Source organism: Triturus cristatus, unplaced genomic scaffold (genome assembly GCF_964204655.1).
Source record: "Triturus cristatus unplaced genomic scaffold, aTriCri1.1 SCAFFOLD_200, whole genome shotgun sequence".
In the NCBI taxonomy this organism is placed as follows: domain Eukaryota; kingdom Metazoa; phylum Chordata; class Amphibia; order Caudata; family Salamandridae; genus Triturus; species Triturus cristatus.
The window spans coordinates 170,362-191,136 of record NW_028187909.1 but is presented as its reverse complement, the minus strand read 5'-3'; the positions used below and the strand labels follow the sequence as shown (position 1 = coordinate 191,136).

The window sequence follows — 20,775 nt, the reverse complement described above, 5'->3', positions numbered from 1 at the left end:
AATGATGCACTAAGGGGAATTTGATGCCACTGGGACCTTTTATATGACTTAGCTGCCCACCGAGCATCATCAAGCTATCGATACAAGGTTTTTGGGGATGTATGTGTGTTGGTGTTGCCTGGTCTAGACAATTCTAAATTATTAGAGGTGGACAAACCAGGCAATAATGAGGTAGAGAGACAAGCCAAAGATCTGGCTTCGCTCCAAGACCCAAATTATGGTTCAAGTTAGTAGTTATTTACTACTAAAATGCTGCAATTAGTAACAATTAACATCAAAATATCTTATTTCAGGAACAAATATTAAGTTATCCTTTTTAACTTCAATAAAAAAAGAATGGTAGGTAATTAATGATAACTGTGTGTGATGCACGTTATAACATTGCAGATGCAGGGTGTTTCAGTCTTTAAAACTTCTAATTAGCATCATTCAGGAGATGAAGGCGAGTCTCAGGCTGGTATCTCCTGTGTCCTCATCATGCAGAGGCCATGCTGGGTGGGCTGTGCAGCAGCTCTGTGCTGCTTTGCTGACACTACCTTCCCTCTGCTGTTGAGATGCCTTGAGGGACTGCCTAAGAACATGCTGTTACCCCTCTACCTCGATACTGAGTAGTTTTTTGTTTTTTTTTAGTTTTATATAGGTAAACTCGACCGGACGGTATCAAAGCACCTTATATGAGCACCAGTTGCGCTACAGGCAGACACTTTCATTTTGTTAGGCACAAGGAGATGAAATGATTTGCCCAGAATCACAGGGTGTTGAGTGTCCCTGCCGAGACTCGAACCCGGTTCCCCAGCTTCAATTCCGATCGCTCTAGCCGCTAGCTGTTAGGCCAGGGGTAAAGGATGCCTCAAGTCTTCCTGCACATGAAAGTCACACTGTTGAATATATATTTTGTATATGTTAGCATTTTATACAGCTGGCCAGGCATCAGTTCTGTTTTGAGGTGACCTGTCTGTGTTCTAACGAGATAATATTCTGTTTTTCGCATCAGTGCCGGGATTTGCTCCTGTGTAAGGAAGAGGAACTGACAGCGCTGAAGGAACAGATGCACCTCGACGCGCCTCCCCTGGACCAGTGCCACAGCAGCAGCTACAAACTGGTGAGAAACAGGACAGACACCCTCACAGCCATACTGTGATTCTCAGTGCTTGAAATGGAAAAGTGCAGTGCAGGTACCCTCTACCAGAGTACCTGATTGTGAGAATTAAAAGTATTACATCACTCTTGAAAAGTACAGGTACTCTCCCTCTCTAAATAAAAAAGTGCTAGTCCTCAGTTCCCTACGGTACCGGCCCATTTAAAGCACTGGTGATGCTACTGAGGTCATCTCATGACCTGTTGTGCTGCTCAGGGGTGCGGTTATCTCACAGCCTGCCAGGCTACTAGTAGAATAAACATGCAGTCTCAAAAGCCCATGTGCAACCCCCTTACCCAGCATGTTCAGGGAAGCTCACTGCCCATTCTGCCACACAGAGTTCACTGTGGTGACCTCACAACACACTGGGACCGATTCACAAAACCATTTATGAGTGTTTAAGATAGTACTAAAGGCATACTCCGCTGCTTACGCCTACATATGTTTGCGAATCATCCCCGAAACGTCCAAGTCTCTACTACTAAAAGTGCAAGAGGGCACAGCCCTTTCTATCTATACATGAATATTTCCATTTTATTCCAGGTTTTTGTTTCGTGGCCAGTTCCCAAAGGTGTGTAAGAGTACGTAAAAGGGTACAATAGGAGTAGCACTTTACATTCTCCAAAATGCCCTTGTGAATAGGTCCTAATGTGTGACAGAGGGCAGTACAGAAGCAATCATGCATCCCACTGTCCTGCTGGGGCAGACCCGGGTACTCTGGTGTAATAGAAGGTACTTGTGGCTCTCCTGCATGCATGTATAATTTCACGTAGATTTTCTTTTGTGGGGAACTGGTGTAACATGGTTTCACAGGACTCCATTTCTGCCAATAATGCTGCACGGGCAAAGGAAAAGGGGAAAACTCCATAAAATATGTGAATTCCAATAATCGGAAATACACTAAATTGTGCTTTCTCTTTAAACTTTGCACACCTCTCCCTGAGCTCCTCATCCGCTGACTCGAGCGGTCCCCTGTGACTCTCCTGTCTACTCAGCCGTTGACTTGTGCCATACTGTCCAACTCTGCCCACTGCCCAGATGCCAGCTCATGCCTTCTGTCCATGGTGCTTATTGAGAACCTGGCAGAGGCTCTGGGGGCACCGATGGCCCTGCCAGTGCAGGCTAGCGCCTCGGCGTCCGAGTTCTTGGCGCTGAAAAAGCTGCAAACAGAAAGCACAGAGCGATCAAAAGAGCCCTTCCTGTAACCATAGGGCAGGGAGCCTATGTAAGCAGGAGGACATTGAAGAATAACAAGTGAGCTCACCTGAACACTGGCGTCAAGATACACATTCCACACTGGGGCTAGGCCGGGCTAGGCCTCAAAAGTGGCACCTTTACACAGTATGGCATGGTTTCACTGCTCCAAAAGGAAGCCACACACATGCTGCACCTGGGTTGTGCGTGAGAGCATCTCCCACTGTTGCCGCCTGGGCTGTGTATGAGGGCATCTCCCACTGTTGCCGCTTGGGCTGTGTATGAGGGCATCTCCCACTGTTGCCGCCTGAGCTATGCGTGAGAACATCTCCCACTGTTGCTGCCTGGGTTGTGTGTGAGCATCTTCCACTGTTGCCACCTGGACAGTGTGTGAGAGCATCTCCCACTGTTGCCACCTGGGCTATGCGTGAGAGCATCTCCCACTGTTGCCGCTTGGGCTGCGTATGAGAGCATCTCCCACTGTTGCCGCTTGGGCTGTGTATGAGGGCATCTCCACTGTTACCACCTGGTCTGTGTATGAGAGCATCTCCCACTGTTGCCGCCTGGGCTATGCGTGAGAGCATCTCCCACTGTTGCCACTTGGGCTGTGTATGAGAGCATCCCCCACTGTTACCACCTGGGCTATGCGTGAGATCATCTCCCACTGTTGCTGCCCAGACTGTGTGTGAGAGCATCCTCGACTATTACCACCTGTTCTGTGTATGAGAGCATCTCCCACTTTTGCCGCCTGGGCTGAACGCGAGAGCATCTTCCAATGTTGCCGCTTAGGCTGTGTATGAGAGCATCTCCCACTGTTGCTGCCTGGGTTGTGCGTGAGAGCATCTCCCACTGTTGCCGCATGGGCTGTGTGAGAGCATCTTCCACTGTTGCTGCCTGGGCTGTTTGTGTGGGCATCTCCCACTGTTGCCCCCTGATCTGTATGTGAGGGGGCTTACACTGTTACCGCCTGGTCTGTGTGTGAGAGCATCTTCCACTGTTGCCGCATGGGCTGTGCATGAGAGCATCTCCCACTGTTTCTGCATGTGCTGTGCATGAGAGCATCTTCCACTGTTGCCGCATGGGCTGTGTATGAGAGCATCTCCCACTGTTGCCGCCTGGGCAGTGTGTGAGAGCATCCTCCACGGTTACCGCCTGGTCTGTGTATGAAAGCATCTCCCACTGTTGCTGCCTAGGCTGTGCTTGAGAGCATCTTCCACTGTTTCCATCTGGGCTGTGTGTGAGAGCATCTCCCACTGTTGCCGCCTGGGCTGTGCGTGAGAGCATCTTCCACTGTTGCCTCCTGGGCTGTGCGTGAGAGCATCTCCCACTGTTGCCGACTGGGCTGTGCGTGAGAGCATCTTCCACTGTTGCCGCTTGGGCTGTGTATGAGAACATCTCTCACTGTTGCCGCCTGGTCTGTGTATGAGAGCATCTCCCACTGTTGCTGCCTGGGTTGTGTGTGAGCATCTTCCACTGTTGCCGCCTGGTCTGTGTATGAGAGCATCTCCCACTGTTGCCGCCTGGGCTGTGCCCGAGAGCATTTTCCACTGTTGCCGCCTGGGCTATGCGTGAGAGCATCTCCCACTGTTGCCGCCTGGGCTATGCGTGAGAGCATCTCCCACTGTTGCTGCCTGGACTGTGTGTGAGAGCATCTCCTACTGTTGCCCCCTGGGCTGTGTATGAAAGCATCTCCCACTGTTGCCGCCTGGGCTGTGCCCGAGAGCATTTTCCACTGTTGCCGCCTGGGCTATGCGTGAGAGCATCCTCAACTGTTACCACCTGGTCTGTGTATGAGAGCATCTCCCACTGTTGCCACCTAGGCTGTGCTTGAGAGCATCTTCCACTGTTGCCGTCTGGGCTGTGCGTGAGAGCATCTTCCACTGTTGCCGCCTGGGCTGTGCATGAGAGCATCTTCCACTGTTGCCGCCTGTGCTGTGCGTGAGAGCATCTTCCAATGTTGCCGCTTGGGCTGTGTATGAGAGCATCTCTCACTGTTGCCGCCTGGTCTGTGCGTGAGAGCATCTCCCACTGTTGCCGCCTGGGCGGTGCATGAGAGCATCTTCCACTGTTGCCGCTTGGGCTGTGTATGAGAGCATCTCTCACTGTTGCCGCCTGGTCTGTGTATGAGAGCATCTCCCACTGCTGCTGCCTGGGTTGTGTGTGAGCATCTCCCACTGTTGCCACCTGGGCTGTGCGTGAGAGCATCTCCCACTGTTACTGCATGGGCTGTTTGTGTGCAAAGCGGTACAAAAGGGGGTGGCGATGGACGGAGCATCAGAACCAATCAAACACTCACACCCAGTCAACAGATCTGGGTTTGATCCATCACCGTTCTTTAGCCCACTCTGCCACCCCAGTTCAGACATGACCATATGCAAATCAGTCTGACCCTGTGCCTCTTGGGAACAGTCCAGCCCGAACTGCCAAGCCATGCCTTCCCTGGACCGGAAACAAGCTTCCTAGGACCGGTTTCTGGCATTTCAACCGTCTTCAGCCAGGCTTGCTTGAATCCAGTGGCAAAGTGAGCAAGGGACTCACGTCTGAGCATACCCTGCCAACTTTTGGCGAACAAAGCGGTACAAAAGGGGGTGGCGATGGACGGAGCATCAGAACCAATCAAACACTCACACCCAGTCAACAGATCTGGGTTTGATCCATCACCGTTCTTTAGCCCACTCTGCCACCCCAGTTCAGACATGACCATATGCAAATCAGTCTGACCCTGTGCCTCTTGGGAACAGTCCAGCCCGAACTGCCAAGCCATGCCTTCCCTGGACCGGAAACAAGCTTCCTAGGACCGGTTTCTGGCATTTCAACCGTCTTCAGCCAGGCTTGCTTGAATCCAGTGGCAAAGTGAGCAAGGGACTCATGTCTGAGCATACCCTGCCAACTTATGGCGAACAAAGCGGTACAAAAGGGGGTGGCGATGGACAGGGCATCAGAACCAATCAAACACTCACACCCAGTCAACAGATCTGGGTTTGATCCATCACCGTTCTTTAGCCCACTCTGCCACCCAGATCTCTGTACTGGGGTGAATGTATGACATTGTTCTGCATTCTGTCCATCAATTGTTGTTTTTGCATTTGTCACCCCGAGTGGGAAGGGTATGCTCAGACGTGAGTCCCGTGCTCTCCATGCCACTGGAATCAAGCTATCCTGGCTGACGAGGGCTGAAAGCCCAAAACCGGTCCTAGGATGCTTGTTTCCAGTCCAGGGAGGACCTGGCTTGGCAGTTCGGGCTGGACTGTTCCCATGGGGCACAGGGTCAAGACTGATTTGCATATGGCTGGGTTCAAACTGGAGTGGCATGGTGAGCAAAAAAACGATGGATTTAGGCCCAGATCTCTGTACTGGGGTGAATGTATGACATTGTTCTGCATTCTGTCCATCAATTGTTGTTTTTGCATTTGTCACCCCGAGTGGGAAGGGTATGCTCAGACGTGAGTCCCGTGCTCTCCATGCCACTGGAATCAAGCTATCCTGGCTGGCGAGGGCTGAAAGCCCGAAACCGGTCCTAGGATGCTTGTTTCCAGTCCAGGGAGGACCTGGCTTGGCAGTTCGGGCTGGACTGTTCCCATGGGGCACAGGGTCAAGACTGATTTGCATATGGCTGGGTTCAAACTGGAATGGCATGGTGAGCAAAAAAACGATGGATTTAGGCCCAGATCTCTGTACTGGGGTGAATGTATGACATTGTTCTGCATTCTGTCCATCAATTGTTGTTTTTGCATTTGTCACCCCGAGTGGGAAGGGTATGCTCAGACGTGAGTCCCGTGCTCTCCATGCCACTGGAATCAAGCTATCCTGGCTGACGAGGGCTGAAAGCCCGAAACCGGTCCTAGGATGCTTGTTTCCAGTCCAGGGAGGACCTGGCTTGGCAGTTCGGGCTGGACTGTTCCCATGGGGCACAGGGTCAAGACTGATTTGCATATGGCTGGGTTCAAACTGGAATGGCATGGTGAGCAAAAAAACGATGGATTTAGGCCCAGATCTCTCTACTGGGGTGAATGTATGACATTGTTCTGCATTCTGTCCATCAATTGTTGTTTTTGCATTTGTCACCCCGAGTGGGAAGGGTATGCTCAGACGTGAGTCCCGTGCTCTCCATGCCACTGGAATCAAGCTATCCTGGCTGACGAGGGCTGAAAGCCCGAAACCGGTCCTAGGATGCTTGTTTCCAGTCCAGGGAGGACCTGGCTTGGCAGTTCGGGCTGGACTGTTCCCATGGGGCACAGGGTCAAGACTGATTTGCATATGGCTGGGTTCAAACTGGAATGGCATGGTGAGCAAAAAAACGATGGATTTAGGCCCAGATCTCTGTACTGGGGTGAATGTATGACATTGTTCTGCATTCTGTCAATCAATTGTTGTTTTTGCATTTGTCACCCCGAGTGGGAAGGGTATGCTCAGACGTGAGTCCCGTGCTCTCCATGCCACTGGAATCAAGCTATCCTGGCTGACGAGGGCTGAAAGCCCGAAACCGGTCCTAGGATGCTTGTTTCCAGTCCAGGGAGGACCTGGCTTGGCAGTTCGGGCTGGACTGTTCCCATGGGGCACAGGGTCAAGACTGATTTGCATATGGCTGGGTTCAAACTGGAATGGCATGGTGAGCAAAAAAACGATGGATTTAGGCCCAGATCTCTGTACTGGGGTGAATGTATGACATTGTTCTGCATTCTGTCCATCAATTGTTGTTTTTGCATTTGTCACCCCGAGTGGGAAGGGTATGCTCAGACGTGAGTCCCGTGCTCTCCATGCAACTGGAATCAAGCTATCCTGGCTGACGAGGGCTGAAAGCCCGAAACCGGTCCTAGGATGCTTGTTTCCAGTCCAGGGAGGACCTGGCTTGGCAGTTCGGGCTGGACTGTTCCCATGGGGCACAGGGTCAAGACTGATTTGCATATGGCTGGGTTCAAACTGGAATGGCATGGTGAGCAAAAAAACGATGGATTTAGGCCCAGATCTCTGTACTGGGGTGAATGTATGACATTGTTCTGCATTCTGTCCATCAATTGTTGTTTTTGCATTTGTCACCCCGAGTGGGAAGGGTATGCTCAGACGTGAGTCCCGTGCTCTCCATGCCACTGGAATCAAGCTATCCTGGCTGACGAGGGCTGAAAGCCCGAAACCGGTCCTAGGATGCTTGTTTCCAGTCCAGGGAGGACCTGGCTTGGCAGTTCGGGCTGGACTGTTCCCATGGGGCACAGGGTCAAGACTGATTTGCATATGGCTGGGTTCAAACTGGAATGGCATGGTGAGCAAAAAAACGATGGATTTAGGCCCAGATCTCTGTACTGGGTTGAATGTATGACATTGTTCTGCATTCTGTCCATCAATTGTTGTTTTTGCATTGGGCTGTTTGTGTGGGCATCTCCCACTGTTGCCACCTGGGCTGTGTGTGAGAGCAGCATCTCCCACTGTTGCTGCCCAGACTGTGTGTGAGAGCATCTTCCACTGTTGCCGCCTGGGCTGTTTGTGAGAGCATCTCCCACTGTTGCCGCATGGGCTGTGCATGAGAGCATCTTCCACTGTTGCCGCCTGGGCTGTGTGTGAGAGCATCCTCCACTGTTACCGCCTGGTCTGTGTATGAAAGCATCTACCACTGTTGCCGCCTAGGCTGTGCTTGTGAGCATCTCCACTGTTGCCATCTGGGCTGTGCGTGAGAGCATCTTCCACTGTTGCCTCCTGGGCTGTGTGAGAGCATCTCCTACTGTTGCCCCCTGGGCTGTGTGTGAGCATCCTCAACTGTTACCACCTGGTCTGTGTATGAGAGCATCTCCCACTGTTGCCGCCTGGGCTGAGCGTGAGAGCATCTTCCAATGTTGCCGCTTAGGCTGTGTATGAGAACATCTCCCACTGTTGCTGCCTGGGTTGTGCGTGAAAGCATCTCCCACTGTTGCCGCATGGGCTGTGTGAGAGCATCTTCCACTGTTGCTGCCTGGGCTGTTTGTGTGGGCATCTCCCCACTGTTGCCGCCTGATCTGTATGTGAGGGGGCTTACACTATTACCGCCTGGTCTGTGTGTGAGAGCATCTTCCACTGTTGCCATCTGGGCTGTGCGTGAGAGCATCTTCCACTGTTGCCGCCTGGGCTGTGCGTGAGAGCATCTTCCACTGTTGCCTCCTGGGCTGTGCGTGAGAGCATCTTCCACTGTTGCCTCCTGGGCTGTGCGTGAGAGCATGTCCCACTGTTGCCGCCTGGGCTTTGCGTGAGAGCATTTTTCACTGTTGCCGCTTGGGCTGTGTATGAGAACATCTCTCACTGTTGCCGCCTGGTCTGTGTATGAGAGCTTCTCCCACTGTTGCTGCCTGGGTTGTGTGTGAGCATCTTCCACTGTTGCCGCCTGGGCTGTGCGTGAGAGCATCTCCCACTGTTGCCGCCTGGGCTGTGCGTGAGAGCATCTTCCACTGTTGCCGCCTGGTCTGTGTATGAGAGCATCTCCCACTGTTGCCGCCTGGGCTGTGCCTGAGAGCATTTTCCACTGTTGCCGCCTGGGCTATGCGCGAGAGGATCTCCCACTGTTGCCGCCTGGGCTATGCGTGAGAGCATCTTTCACTGTTGCTGCCCGGACTGTGTGTGAGAGCATCTCCTACTGTTGCCCCCTGGGCTGTGTGTGAGAGCATCCTCAACTGTTACCACCTGGTCTGTGTATGACAGCATCTCCCACTGTTGCCGCCTGGGCTGAGCGTGAGAGCATCTTCCAATGTTGCCGCTTAGGCTGTGTATGAGAGCATCTCCCACTGTTGCTGCCTGGGTTGTGCGTGAGAGCATCTCCCACTGTTGCCTCATGGGCTGTGTGAGAGCATCTTCCACTGTTGCTGCCTGGGCTGTTTGTGTGGGCATCTCCCACTGTTGCCACCTGATCTGTATGTGAGGGGGCTTACACTGTTACCGCCTGGTCTGTGTGTGAGAGCATCTTCCACTGTTGCCGCATGGGCTAGGCATGAGAGCATCTCCCACTGTTTCCGCATGTGCTGTGCATGAGAGCATCTTCCACTGTTGCCGCATGGGCTGTGTATGAGAGCAGCTCCCACTGTTGCCGCCTGGGCTGTGTGTGAGAGCAACATCCACCGTTACCGCCTGGTCTGTGTATGAAAGCATCTCCCACTGTTGCCACCTAGGCTGTGCTTGAGAGCATCTTCCACTGTTGCCATCTGGGCTGCGCGTGAGAGCATCTCCCACTGTTGCCGCATGGGCTGTGCGTGAGAGCATCTCCCACTGTTGCCGCCTGGGCTATGCGTGAGAGCATCTCCCACTGTTGCCGCCTGGGCTATGCGTGAGAGCATCTCCCACTGTTGCTGCCTAGACTGTGTATGAGAGCATCTCCCACTGTTGCCGCCTGGGCTGTGCATGAGAGCATCTTCCAATGTTGCCGCTTGGGCTGTGTATGAGAGTATCTCTCAATGTCGCCGCCTGGTCTGTGTATGAGAGCATCTCCCACTGCTGCTGCCTGGGTTGTGTGTGAGCATCTTCCACTGTTGCCGCCTGGGCTGTGCGCGAGAGCATCTCCCACTGTTGCCGCCTGGGCTGTGCATGAGAGCATTTTCCACTGTTGCAGCTTGGGCTGTGTATGAGAGCATCTCTCACTGTTGCCGCCTGGTCTGTGTATGAGAGCATCTCCCACTGTTGCTGCCTGGGTTGTGTGAGAGCATCTCCCACTGTTGCCGCCTGGTCTGTGTATGGGGGCATCTCCCACTGTTGCCGCCTGGGCTGTGCGTGAGAGCATCTCCCACTGTTGCCGCATGGGCTGTGTGTGAGAGCATCTCCCACTGTTGCCGCATGGGCTGTGCATGAGAGCATCTCCCACTGTTGCCGCATGGGCTGTGCATGAGAGCAACTTCCACTGTTGCCGCCTGGGCTGTGTGTGAGAGCATCTCCCACTGTTGCCGCATGGGCTGTGCATGAGAGCATCTTCCACTGTTGCCACCTGGGCTGTGTGTGAGGGGGGCTTACACTGCTACCCTTTGACTACCACCCGCATGAGAGATGCTCACGCTGACACATCTTGTGTGCCAAGTAATAGGTTATAATCCTTAAGGGAGGTCAGATACCTGCTACTATAGAGAGAGGAGGTGTGTAGGTACACTAGCTGGGAGCAGGGGTGATCCCAGGGTAGTGTAGCAAGGCTTTAATTGTCGCTGTACAAAGATGCTCTTCCTAGGCTCTACAAGGCCTTACCTTTACGTCCCAGTGAACCCCATCTGTACTACACTTGCTGGTATCCCCTCAGGAATGACAACCACTTCAGTCCACTCTCCAGAGGGATTTGTAGCACCCCAGAGAGGACACTCACTTTATTCCCTTCCTGCAAGAAAGCATCACTTAAGCCAGTGTTTTGCATTGCAGACGGTGTGTGAAAAAGCGCCTCAATTTGTTTTACTGCTTCTAGGAGAATTGTTTCAACCAGGTGCAGAGCGGCCTGCAGACCTACCACAGCCGCTTCCCCATTCTGGAGACGGTCCTAAGCAGAAACACTGTAGCTGTCAGCCGTCTGAGGCATGACATCGAAGACCTGCAGAGCAACTTCAGACAGCAGGTAAGACGTCTTGGAGAACTGGACCTCCATGTCCATAATCTAGGAAGCACGCTCCACCCAGGGGTTCAGTGCTCCAGGGAATGAACAGATATCACGCCGACTACCTGTGGTGTCACGGCAGATATGGTCCTCATCTGATATTACAGGTAACTTGGGGTTACTAAGGCTGGACAGGAAAACAAAGTCAGTCCTGGAAAGAATGTTCAAACCAGCCTTATGCTTTAGGGCTGTGGTTAGAATGGAGACCTGGTGGCCCATGCAGACGTAGAGGTGACCACCTCAGGCTGCAGACCAGTTTGGCCCAGGGGGGTCGCAGTGCAGACTTGGGACTGGCCCAATACCATAGAGCAAAAGTGAGGAGGGTCAAATGTCAAATTTGGGTTGAGATCAGATGGCAGAGATGAACAAGTTACTTACCTTCGGTAACAATGTATCTGTAAGAAACATTAGTTAGATTCCTCACCTTAGAATATCCCCAGGCGTCAGGCTGGATCCGGAAAGATTTTGTGTCAGCAATACCCTTTGCGCGTCGCTAGGCGTCGTCTGCGGCTCCGCGTCCGTCGTCGGCGTCGTGCGCTGGGATGAAGTCATCGGAGTACTTAGACGCCGCCCTCGCGCGCTGACGTCAGTTCTTGTACATAGCTTTCGCGCCAGGAACGCAGAGCCATGCAAGAGACCGATACTGGTGCCAAAAAATCTAGGGCCCTGAAAAGGATAGCCTTAACCCTAGATGTCAGTTCGCAGAACGGGGAGGATGGGTGGGTCGGTGAGGAATCTAACTAACTAATGTTTCTTACAGATACATCGTTACCGAAGGTAAGTAACTTGTTCATCTGAAAGAAACACGTTGGTTAGATTCCTCACCTTAGAATAGATACCCCAGCAATACCAACCCCGGTGGTGGGTCTGCGAACCAAGATCACACCAGAAAGTCCTGGAGAACAGAACGGCCAAAGAAGCCGTCTCTCCGGACTTGGCTGTCCAGGCAATAGTGCTTGGCAAACGTGTGCAGTGAAGCCCACGTCGCCGCCTGACAGATGTCCCGCAAGGGAACTCCCCGGCCCAGGGCAGTAGTAGCCGCTGTGGCCCAGGTGGAATGGGCCCTCAAACCAACAGGCGGGTCCTTTTTTGCCAAGGAGTAACAACAACCACCGCGAGATGGTCCGTTTGTGTACCGCTTTCCCCTTCTTAGCTCCTACGTATCCAACAAAAAGTTGGTCGTCCACCCGGAACTGTTTGGTGCAGTCAAAATAAAAGGACAGCACCCGTTTTGGGTCCAGACGGTGGAGCCTCTCTTCCTCTTTTGAAGGATGCGGAGGCAGAAAGAAGGTGGGCAACGTGACAGATTGCCCGAGATGAAATGGGGTCACCACTTTCAGTAGGAAAGAAGGACGAGGCCGGAGGACAACCTTGTCCGGATGAACAGAAATAAAGGGAGGCTTAGATGACAGAGCCTGGAGCTCACTCACCCGTCTAGCCGAGGTGATAGCTACCAGGAAAGCAGTCTTCAAGGTCAGAAGACGAATGGGACAATTGTGAAGAGGCTCAAAAGGAGCGCACATCAGAAAGGTCAGAACAAGATTTAAGTCCCACTGAGGCATTACGAAGGGGACAGGAGGAAACATGTGAGTAATGTCTTTGAGAAAACGTGAAACAACAGGGGACTTGAAGATAAAAGGCTGATCAGGAAGCCGTAAGAAGGCAGAGATTGCAGCAAGATAACATTTCAAGGTGCCCAGAGCAGAGCCCTGCTGGGCCAAAGAAAGAAGAAAGAGTAGAACCTCAGAAAGAGGGGCGGAAAGGGGATCCACAGCCTTTGCTGTGCACCATGCCACAAATTTGTTCCACCGGCAGGCGTATACCATCTTTGTGGAGGGACGCCTGGCTGCCAGAATGACATCACAGACTTCAGGAGGCAAGTCAAATGGCATGAACTGCCACCGCTCAATCTCCACGCATGGAGGTGGAGGCTGGACAGGTTCGGGTGGAGGACCGTCCCCTGCTGCTGCGACAGAAGGTCCTCCTGAAGTGGCAGTCGTATCGGAGGGTCGATTGACATACTGAGAATCTCGGGATACCAGAACCTTCTTGGCCAATCCGGAGCCACTAAGATAACCTGGGCCCGGTCTCGCCTGATCTTCTTCAGCACTCTGGGCAGAAGTGGTATAGGCGGAAAGGCGTACAACAGACCGCAACTCCACTCGCGACGAAAAGCGTCTCCGAGCGAGTGCTGCCTTGGAAATTCCAACACGCAGAACTGCTGACATTGCGCGTTCTCTTTGGTGGTGAATAGATCTAACCAAGGCTCTCCCCACTTCAGAAAGAGACCTTGCGCCACGTCCGAGTTCAGACGCCATTCGTGATCCATCATGCACCGGCGGCTGAGTTCGTCTGCTCTGGCGTTGAGAGAGCCCGCCAGATGTTGAACCACCAGGGTGATGCCCTGGTGTTCCAGCCAGGTCCAGAGGCGCAGAGCCTCCTGACAAAGGGTCCACGACCCCACCCCGCCCTGTTTGTTGCAATACCTCACGGCGGTGGTGTTGTCCATGAACACCTGCACGACACTTCCCCAGACAGAGGGAAGGAAGGCTTTCAGTGCAAGCCGGATCACTCTCAGCTCCAAAAGGTTGATATGGAGGTGAGACTCCGCCGGAGACCAGAGTCCTCTGATCTCCGCCTCTCCCATGTGGCCCCCCCATCCCAGGAGGGACGCGTCCGTCACTACTACGTGTTCCGGTTGGGGTAGGGAGAGGGATCTGCAGCTGACCCAATCGCGGTCCGTGAGCCACCACTGCAACTGTTTCGCAGTGCCCTCCGAGATCAAGACATGGTCGGACAGGTTGCCTCGATGCTGGGCCCACTGAAACTTCAGGTCCCACTGTAGAGCCCGCATTCGCCACCTGGCGTAATGCACCAACAGGATGCAGGAGGCCCTCAGCCCCAGAAGCCGCAGCACCAACCTGACCGAAACCCAGGATAGCGGCCAAAAGATGGGAATCAGAGCCTGAATATCCCCGACCCGCTGTTCCGGAGGATAAGCCCGGAACTGCGCCGAATCGAGAACCGCTCCGATGAAGAGGAGCTTCTGGGAGGGACTCAGGTGTGACTTCAGCACGTTGATGGAGAACCCCAGCAAATGCAGGAGGTCGGCCGTAGTCTGGAGGTGGGAGACGACTTGCTGGGGCGAGCCCGCCTTCAACAGCCTGTCGTCGAGATAGGGCAAGACTGGAACCCCTGATCTGCGCAGATGAGCTGCGACCACCGCCATCACTTTCGTGAACACCCGAGGGGCACTGGGGAGGCCGAAGGGGAGCACGGTGAACTGAAAGTGCTCCTGACCCACCGTGAACCGCAGGTAACGCGGGTGGGCCGGCAGGACGGGGATGTGAAAATAGGCGTCCTGCAAGTCCAACGCTACCATCCAGTCTCCAGGGTCGAGGGCAGCCAGAACCTGAGCTAAAGTTAGCATCTTGAACAGTTCCTTCCGGAGGAAGGCGTTGACGCTCCTGAGGTCCAAGATAGGGCGTAGGCCCCCTTTGCCCTTCTTGGGAACCAGAAAGTAGTGGGAGTAGCAACCACGGCCTACTTATGGACCAGGAACGCGCTCGACGGCCTCTTTGGCCAAGAGGGCCGTAACTTCCTCCCGCAGAAGATTCAAGTGATCCTCCGATATACGGTGGCACTGCGGTGGCATGGCTGGAGGGGTCGTCTCGAAGGGGAGGGAGTAGCCCCTTCGGAAGATTTGCAGCACCCACCTGTCCGAAGTGATGGAGCGCCAGTGGAGGAGGTGATGGCGAACTCTGCCGCCCACTGGTGTGGAATGGGCCTGAAAGCTCGGACTAGGAAGGCTTTGAGGCGGATGCTGCCGGGGTGGATGTGGACTGACCGGCGCGTTGTCCTCTAGAACCGCCACGGCGGAACCCACGTCTGCGACCGCGTGCAGGTTGGTTCTGCGGCCGGTGGCTAGGCGGACGTGAGGAGGCGCCCCTTCCTTGGCCACTAAAGGGGCGAAAGGCGGAAGCGTGCGGCCGTGGGGCTGAGAGACCCAAGGACGTGGCCATAGCCCGGGAGTCCTTAAAACGAGCCAGCGCACTATCCGCCTTCTCACCAAAAAGGCGAGCGCCACCAAAGGGCATATCCATGAGGGTACTCTGGACATCCCCCGAAAAAGACATGGACGTAGCGCCACCGTGGTGGAAATCGCCCTACCCAGCGAGTCCGTGGTGTCAAGTCCACACTGTATGGCATGTCGCGCTGCATCTCGCCCGTCAGCAAGTGCCTGGAAGAGACGTGTCCGGGCCTCCTCCGGACACAGTGGCAGCACGTCCTCCACCGTATCCCACAGAGAGTGGGAGAAACAGTCCAAGAGGCAAGCGGTGTTCAAAGACCGCAGGCCCAATCTCAGGGAAGAGAACAGTTTCTTGCCGAACTGTTCCAGCCTCTTGGATTCCCGATCCGGAGGAGCGGACGGGAAGGAGGATTGGGAAGTGGAGGCCTGGATAACCAGGCTCTCGGGGATGGGGTGTTGGGACAGGAAACTGGGGTCGCCCGGAGCAGGGCGGTGGCGCCGGGCCACGTTCCGATCCACAGGAGGAACTGTGGAGGTCTTGGACCAAGTGCCCTGCAGAACGTCGACGAGGGCCTCATTGAACTGCAGCAGAGGCTCTGTGGAGCTTGCTGACTGTTGAAGCACCTCTGTGAGGATATTAGTCCTCACGGCCACAGCAGGCAACTCGAGCCCCAGGGCTTCGGCCGCCTTGCGCAGTACCACGGAAAAAGCTGCACCTTCCTCCGAAGCCACAGTCGGAGGAGAGATGAAGCCAGCGTCCGGCGAAGTGTCCAGACCACTGGCATCCCCCAGTTCGTCTGCCTAGTCCTGTGCAAGTTGACCCTGGAGGGCCTTAGGGTCCTCAGACCCCTCCCAGTCGCCCCCGTCATCCGATTCCTGATAAACAGGAGGAACGATCAGAGCCGGACGGTAGATGAAACCTTCATCCATCGGCGTCGGTTGCGGCGCCGTGCCGGCGTCGGGTCCGGACAGGGACTAAACCGGGGAACGGCGTCGTCCGGAGACGGTAGAGATCCAGGCCTGGATCTCTCGGGGACCTGCGGCGTCGGGACCTCGCCGGAACGCGAGGACGCCCAGTCGAGCCCGCGGGGCCCGAAGGCGCGCCGGCAGGCGTCGACGGTGGAGCCAGGCCCCTCCTGGCCGAGAGGAAGGCACTGACCTCCGCCGGAGTCGCGTCAGTCCCAGGGACCGGCGGGTATGGGGACGGACGCGGCTCCGACGGAGCCGCGGGGGTGGGACCACCCTGACCCTCGGCCGAGTTGCGCGACCGGCGAGGAGAGTCCGAAGAGCGGTGTCGCCTCTTGGACTTCTTGGATCGCTTCGACTTACCCGAAGACTTCGAGCCCCGATGAGCGATGAGGACGACTGCGGCTCCGCGACCGGTCCTTGGACCTCCTCCTGGACCGGGAGCGGCGCGGAGCCGAGTGCCGAAGCTCGAGAAGCTTACGGGACCGCTCCCGCCTAGCCTTCGAGGTCAAGGCCTGACAGTCAGGGCCCGACTCCGCGTCTTGGTCGGCCCCCAGGCAGTAAAGGCACCGGCGATGGTGATCCGTCACCGACATCAGGCGATGACAGGCGTCACAGGCCTTAAATCCAGGCATCCTACCGGCACCAGAGTCGAGTCGACAAAGACCAAAAAGAGTCAAAATATTTCAGTCAAAAATTGACTAAGGGGGTAAGCTCTTCCCGGATCGGCGCTGTCTGGCGCGGAAAAAAGAAGAACTGACAGCGCGCGAGGGCGGCGTCTAAGTACTCCGACGACGTCATCCCAGCGCACGATGCCGACGACGGACGCGGAGCTGCAGACGACGCCTAGCGACGCGCAAGGGGTATTGCTGACGAAAAATCTTTCCGGATCCAGCCTGACGCCTGGGGATATTCTAAGGTGAGGAATCTAACTAACGTGTTTCTTTCAGATAAGCTGGTCAAAAGGCAGGGTTGAGGCACCTCCAGTGTCATAGGAAGATTAGAGTTGGGTGTGGAATGAGGTATCTCCCACCTACCCAGCATGTTCAAGAAAGTTAACTGCCCATTGTGCTGCACAGGGTTCACTGTGGTGGCCTCACAACACACTGGGGCTGATTCACAAAAGCATTTATGAGTACAGGAAGTAGCACTTCACGCATACTCTGTTACTTACCCCTTCATACATTTCTGAATAAGCCTCGAAACGTGCAACTCTCGACTGCTAATTGTGCAAGAGGGCACAGCCCTTTCTATTTCTGTGCAAATATTCCCATTTATTCCATTTTAGATGTTTTGAGGCCAGTTCACAGAGGCATGTACGAGTACACAGGGGTTGAGGCTCCTCCAACACAACTGGAGACACTTGAAAATTTACTTGAATCTCTTTCCTGGTCTCCGAGGCTGAGGTTCGGGTCTTTTTTTTTACGCAGTCAGAGATGCACAACGAGGGATGTCTGCTTATGTTTTACTTTATTCTTTCCCACAGATGAAACACATGAGCATCGTGCCAGTGAACTTCCCTTCGGCGGAAGTCAGCTTCCCCATGCCTTTCCATGAGCAGGCCGGTGGTTACCTCCTCCTGTGCAACCTTCAGCACTCCCTGGAGACCCTGATCCGTGCCCTGCGGCCCCTCCTCCGGCAGTAAGCATCCCTCCGGTGCGGTGGACAGATGCTGTGGCCCATGCTTTGCGGAATATGAAGGGTGTCTGGATACCACTGCTCACCGCCATGACAGTACTCATCATCCACTGGGGCAGACCTCTAGGAGTTCACCCCCTCATGCATTATGTAGTCCACTGTGTGGAACTGAACTGTACGAATCTTTGATTTTACTTAGTTTTTTAATGATCTTTATTGTGGTTTCAAACGATACAATCGATAATGGTGCTAGGCATCAAAGTTGATTTGGCTTACATATGAACATTTGCTGTTGAGTGGCGCATTGCCATTGAGCAGCAGAGATAAGCTGCTATGCAGCCAGAGGTGGCATCTGCTACAGATGGGGGCTTCTGTACGGATCCCACTTAAACAGCTAAAATACCACTAAGTATTGTGAGACAAATACCAACCCTCACACTCGCACACCACTCTCATGCCTCTGTTCGGAGAGCTTCACTTTGTTGCTTCAATCACCTTCTTTTGTGCCTAGTAAATTCCAGTGAACTTTTGAGAGTTCCCTATTTCAGACTGGCCAATTCTGAAAATTGGAACTTTTGCTGAAACGGTCTAGCGAACAGGGAAATTACATTTACTGATCAGAATTGTACTTTGTGTGATCTGTTTGTCTATTTATTTATTTAGCTATTTATTTATATATTCCTTTAGAAAGAGGACCTTGGGAATTCTTCCACTCCCATTTGTCAGCAACTTGGGGGTCTACAGGATAAGTAATGCAGGGGAACTCTGGGGCATATTTACAAAGAAATGACGCAGCGTGGCCCTGCAACCAATTTAGCAGCGCCGCACTGCGTCATTTAAAAAACACAGGGATGCACCATATTCACAAGAATACGGCACACCCCTGTGTTTTCCCTTGTGCCAACGCTAAAAATGCTGTCTAGCGCAATCACAGAAACCCTTACACCATGGTGCAAGGGTGCCTGAGTTACAGGGATGATCGTTTATGTACAGGAAGGGACACCATCCTGCACGTACACAATCATTAAAGGCAATGTGCTCCTTCTATGTGTGCTGCTGAGTGCATTGTAAATATGGAGCAGGGCATTTCGCCACTGGAGCGGCATAAAAAGTGACCCTTGGGTAGCGCAATGCCCTTGTAAATATGCCCCTCTGTGTGATATTTAAAAATGCCCGTTAACAGAATTCATACAATTATTTGAAATGCTTTAAGATGTTTGCCATGAATTACATTAAGATGAAGAGAACATTACTCTTCCAGCAATTAAGGAGCTGCTGGAAACCACTGAGTTTCGCAATGTAAGAATTAGATAAGCATGCATTTGTTTAGTGGATTTATAGCGGAGTAAAGTGGGGGGTTGGTCCTCTATGTTGGTCACAGAATAACCACATACATAGGGCATGCACCCTTGTGCTCTTCCTGCTCTGAAATTCCATATTGTTTTAATTTGACTGTATATGGCCTACAACGACCTCTCGGATGTTTCCCCTGCGACAGCTAAAGCCTCCCCGATTGTTTTTACACCAAGGAATTTCAGGAGCTTCTTATATTTGTAGCCTAGGGCCAAGGCATCAGATTACTGTTTATATCGGGCTGTTATCTTGGGCAAGTGATCTCTACACCCGAGTTAAACTAGGTGCCAAGGTGTAAATGGTGCCTTCTTTAAAGGGGCCATTCACTGTAGAGAGAAAACAGTTGTCTTTAACCAGTGCTGTACAGCTAACAATCACTAACAATAGGCATTGCTAGAATGATCTATTGTTTGATGATGTCAGCTTGGTCTAGGGGCGTATGGCGATGTCATTCTCCGGATGCCCCTTTAAACGTGGCTGCATGCGTGAAGCACAATTTATATTGTGATAATAATTGCCCATCTGACACAATCTGTTGCCCTGACTCTGGACTTGGACGCTATGTTCCGCCACACCTGGGGTTTAACTTGCTGCCTGGTGCTGTAGTCTACCCATAGCCCTGCCCTTATCATTGAAGGGGTTGGACTACGAACCCCAAAATGCACCTGGCAGATATGACACAAAAGAGGAGAGCAATGAACCCTTTAATTCTAGATCTGGATAAGTATGAGCTGCAGTGATAAGGAGTTTATATTGGTCTACATGAAAATATGAGCTTTTGACTTCTGGCAGTTCTACAACATTTTGAGCGAACCGATATATCAGTATTTAATGTTGGCTTTTGAATATTTATTTTATTTAAAAACGTTGAATGGATTTTTGAGCTATTAGCAGTGTAGATGCTGGTTAGGTACCCTGATCGTTGTCATTTATTTATTATTATTTTATATTTACATATTGTATAGCTTGGGCTAATGCTTGTGAGTCAATTAAGCGCTATCACCCTACCCTAATGTACGACAATGAGGAACCCACAGGAGCAGTCCGACATTTATTTTTTAACTGGTTTTAATATTTTATGTTATTCAGGGCGGTGGAGGTTTAATGTTTAACCACATATTTGAACTTTTTCTATGTACTTTATGTTACTACGATGTCACACGATGACATTGGTAAACCTGTGTATTGATTGATGCAGCTGTGTTGCCTATTTATTTTGCCCGAAGTATTATCTTTAGGGAAAAAAGGAATTGAAACTTGAATAGAAAGTATTGTGTTTTTTTTAATAAGATATTTATACTATTTTATAAAAAAACGTATTTATTGATATTTATGATGCTAAATTGTATTGGTTGGTGGGTTGACATTGTGTAATTTATTATTTATCTTATTAAGTACATGTATTTATAAATGTTTCAGTTCTGTGAAACGTTGAATTATGCATCGGCTGTTGTAAAGCGAGATTTGAATAAACCTTTTCTATAACTAATTGACTGTTTCATTCAGTTTTTAATTGACTTGATAACATTTCTCCCAAATGAGAAGAGAATGAAACATTTCCTAGCTATCGTAACGGCGAGGATTATGCCTTCTTTCTTCACTTTATTAAACCGCAGCGTTGGAAGAAACAAAACTACTTTTCCCATGAACCATAGGGAAAAATGTAGTCATAAAAAACAGTGTGTTAGCAACCAATCACGACAGAGACAGTGTCCAATCAGGGCTCCTCAGGAATGATATAGTCCTTTGTTAGCGTCCTGTCCTCCTCTTTCGGAGCACGAAGCCAGCCAAAGCATCATCTTCAGGAATCCTGTTTGTGGGTATCTGATCCTGTAACAAACAAGGACGTATTACCAGAGGAAAGTACAGCCCTAGATA

At 52.3% G+C, this 20,775-nt stretch overlaps 1 protein-coding gene across 2 annotated transcripts in view; it reads left to right on the top strand.

The window, feature by feature from the left end:
* CSF3 (colony stimulating factor 3) overlaps positions 1-20,304 on the top strand; it is a 45,837-nt gene extending 25,533 nt beyond the window's left edge. For both annotated transcript variants that reach the window (XM_085640450.1, XM_085640449.1), the window contains 3 exons: positions 995-1,102; positions 10,725-10,871; positions 17,393-20,304. In XM_085640450.1, coding sequence (XP_085496576.1) covers positions 995-1,102; positions 10,725-10,871; positions 17,393-17,551 — 414 coding nt within the window. In that variant the 3' untranslated portion in view covers positions 17,552-20,304. The remainder of the gene's footprint in view (positions 1-994; positions 1,103-10,724; positions 10,872-17,392) is intronic.
* Positions 20,305-20,775: the final 471 nt, after the last annotated feature.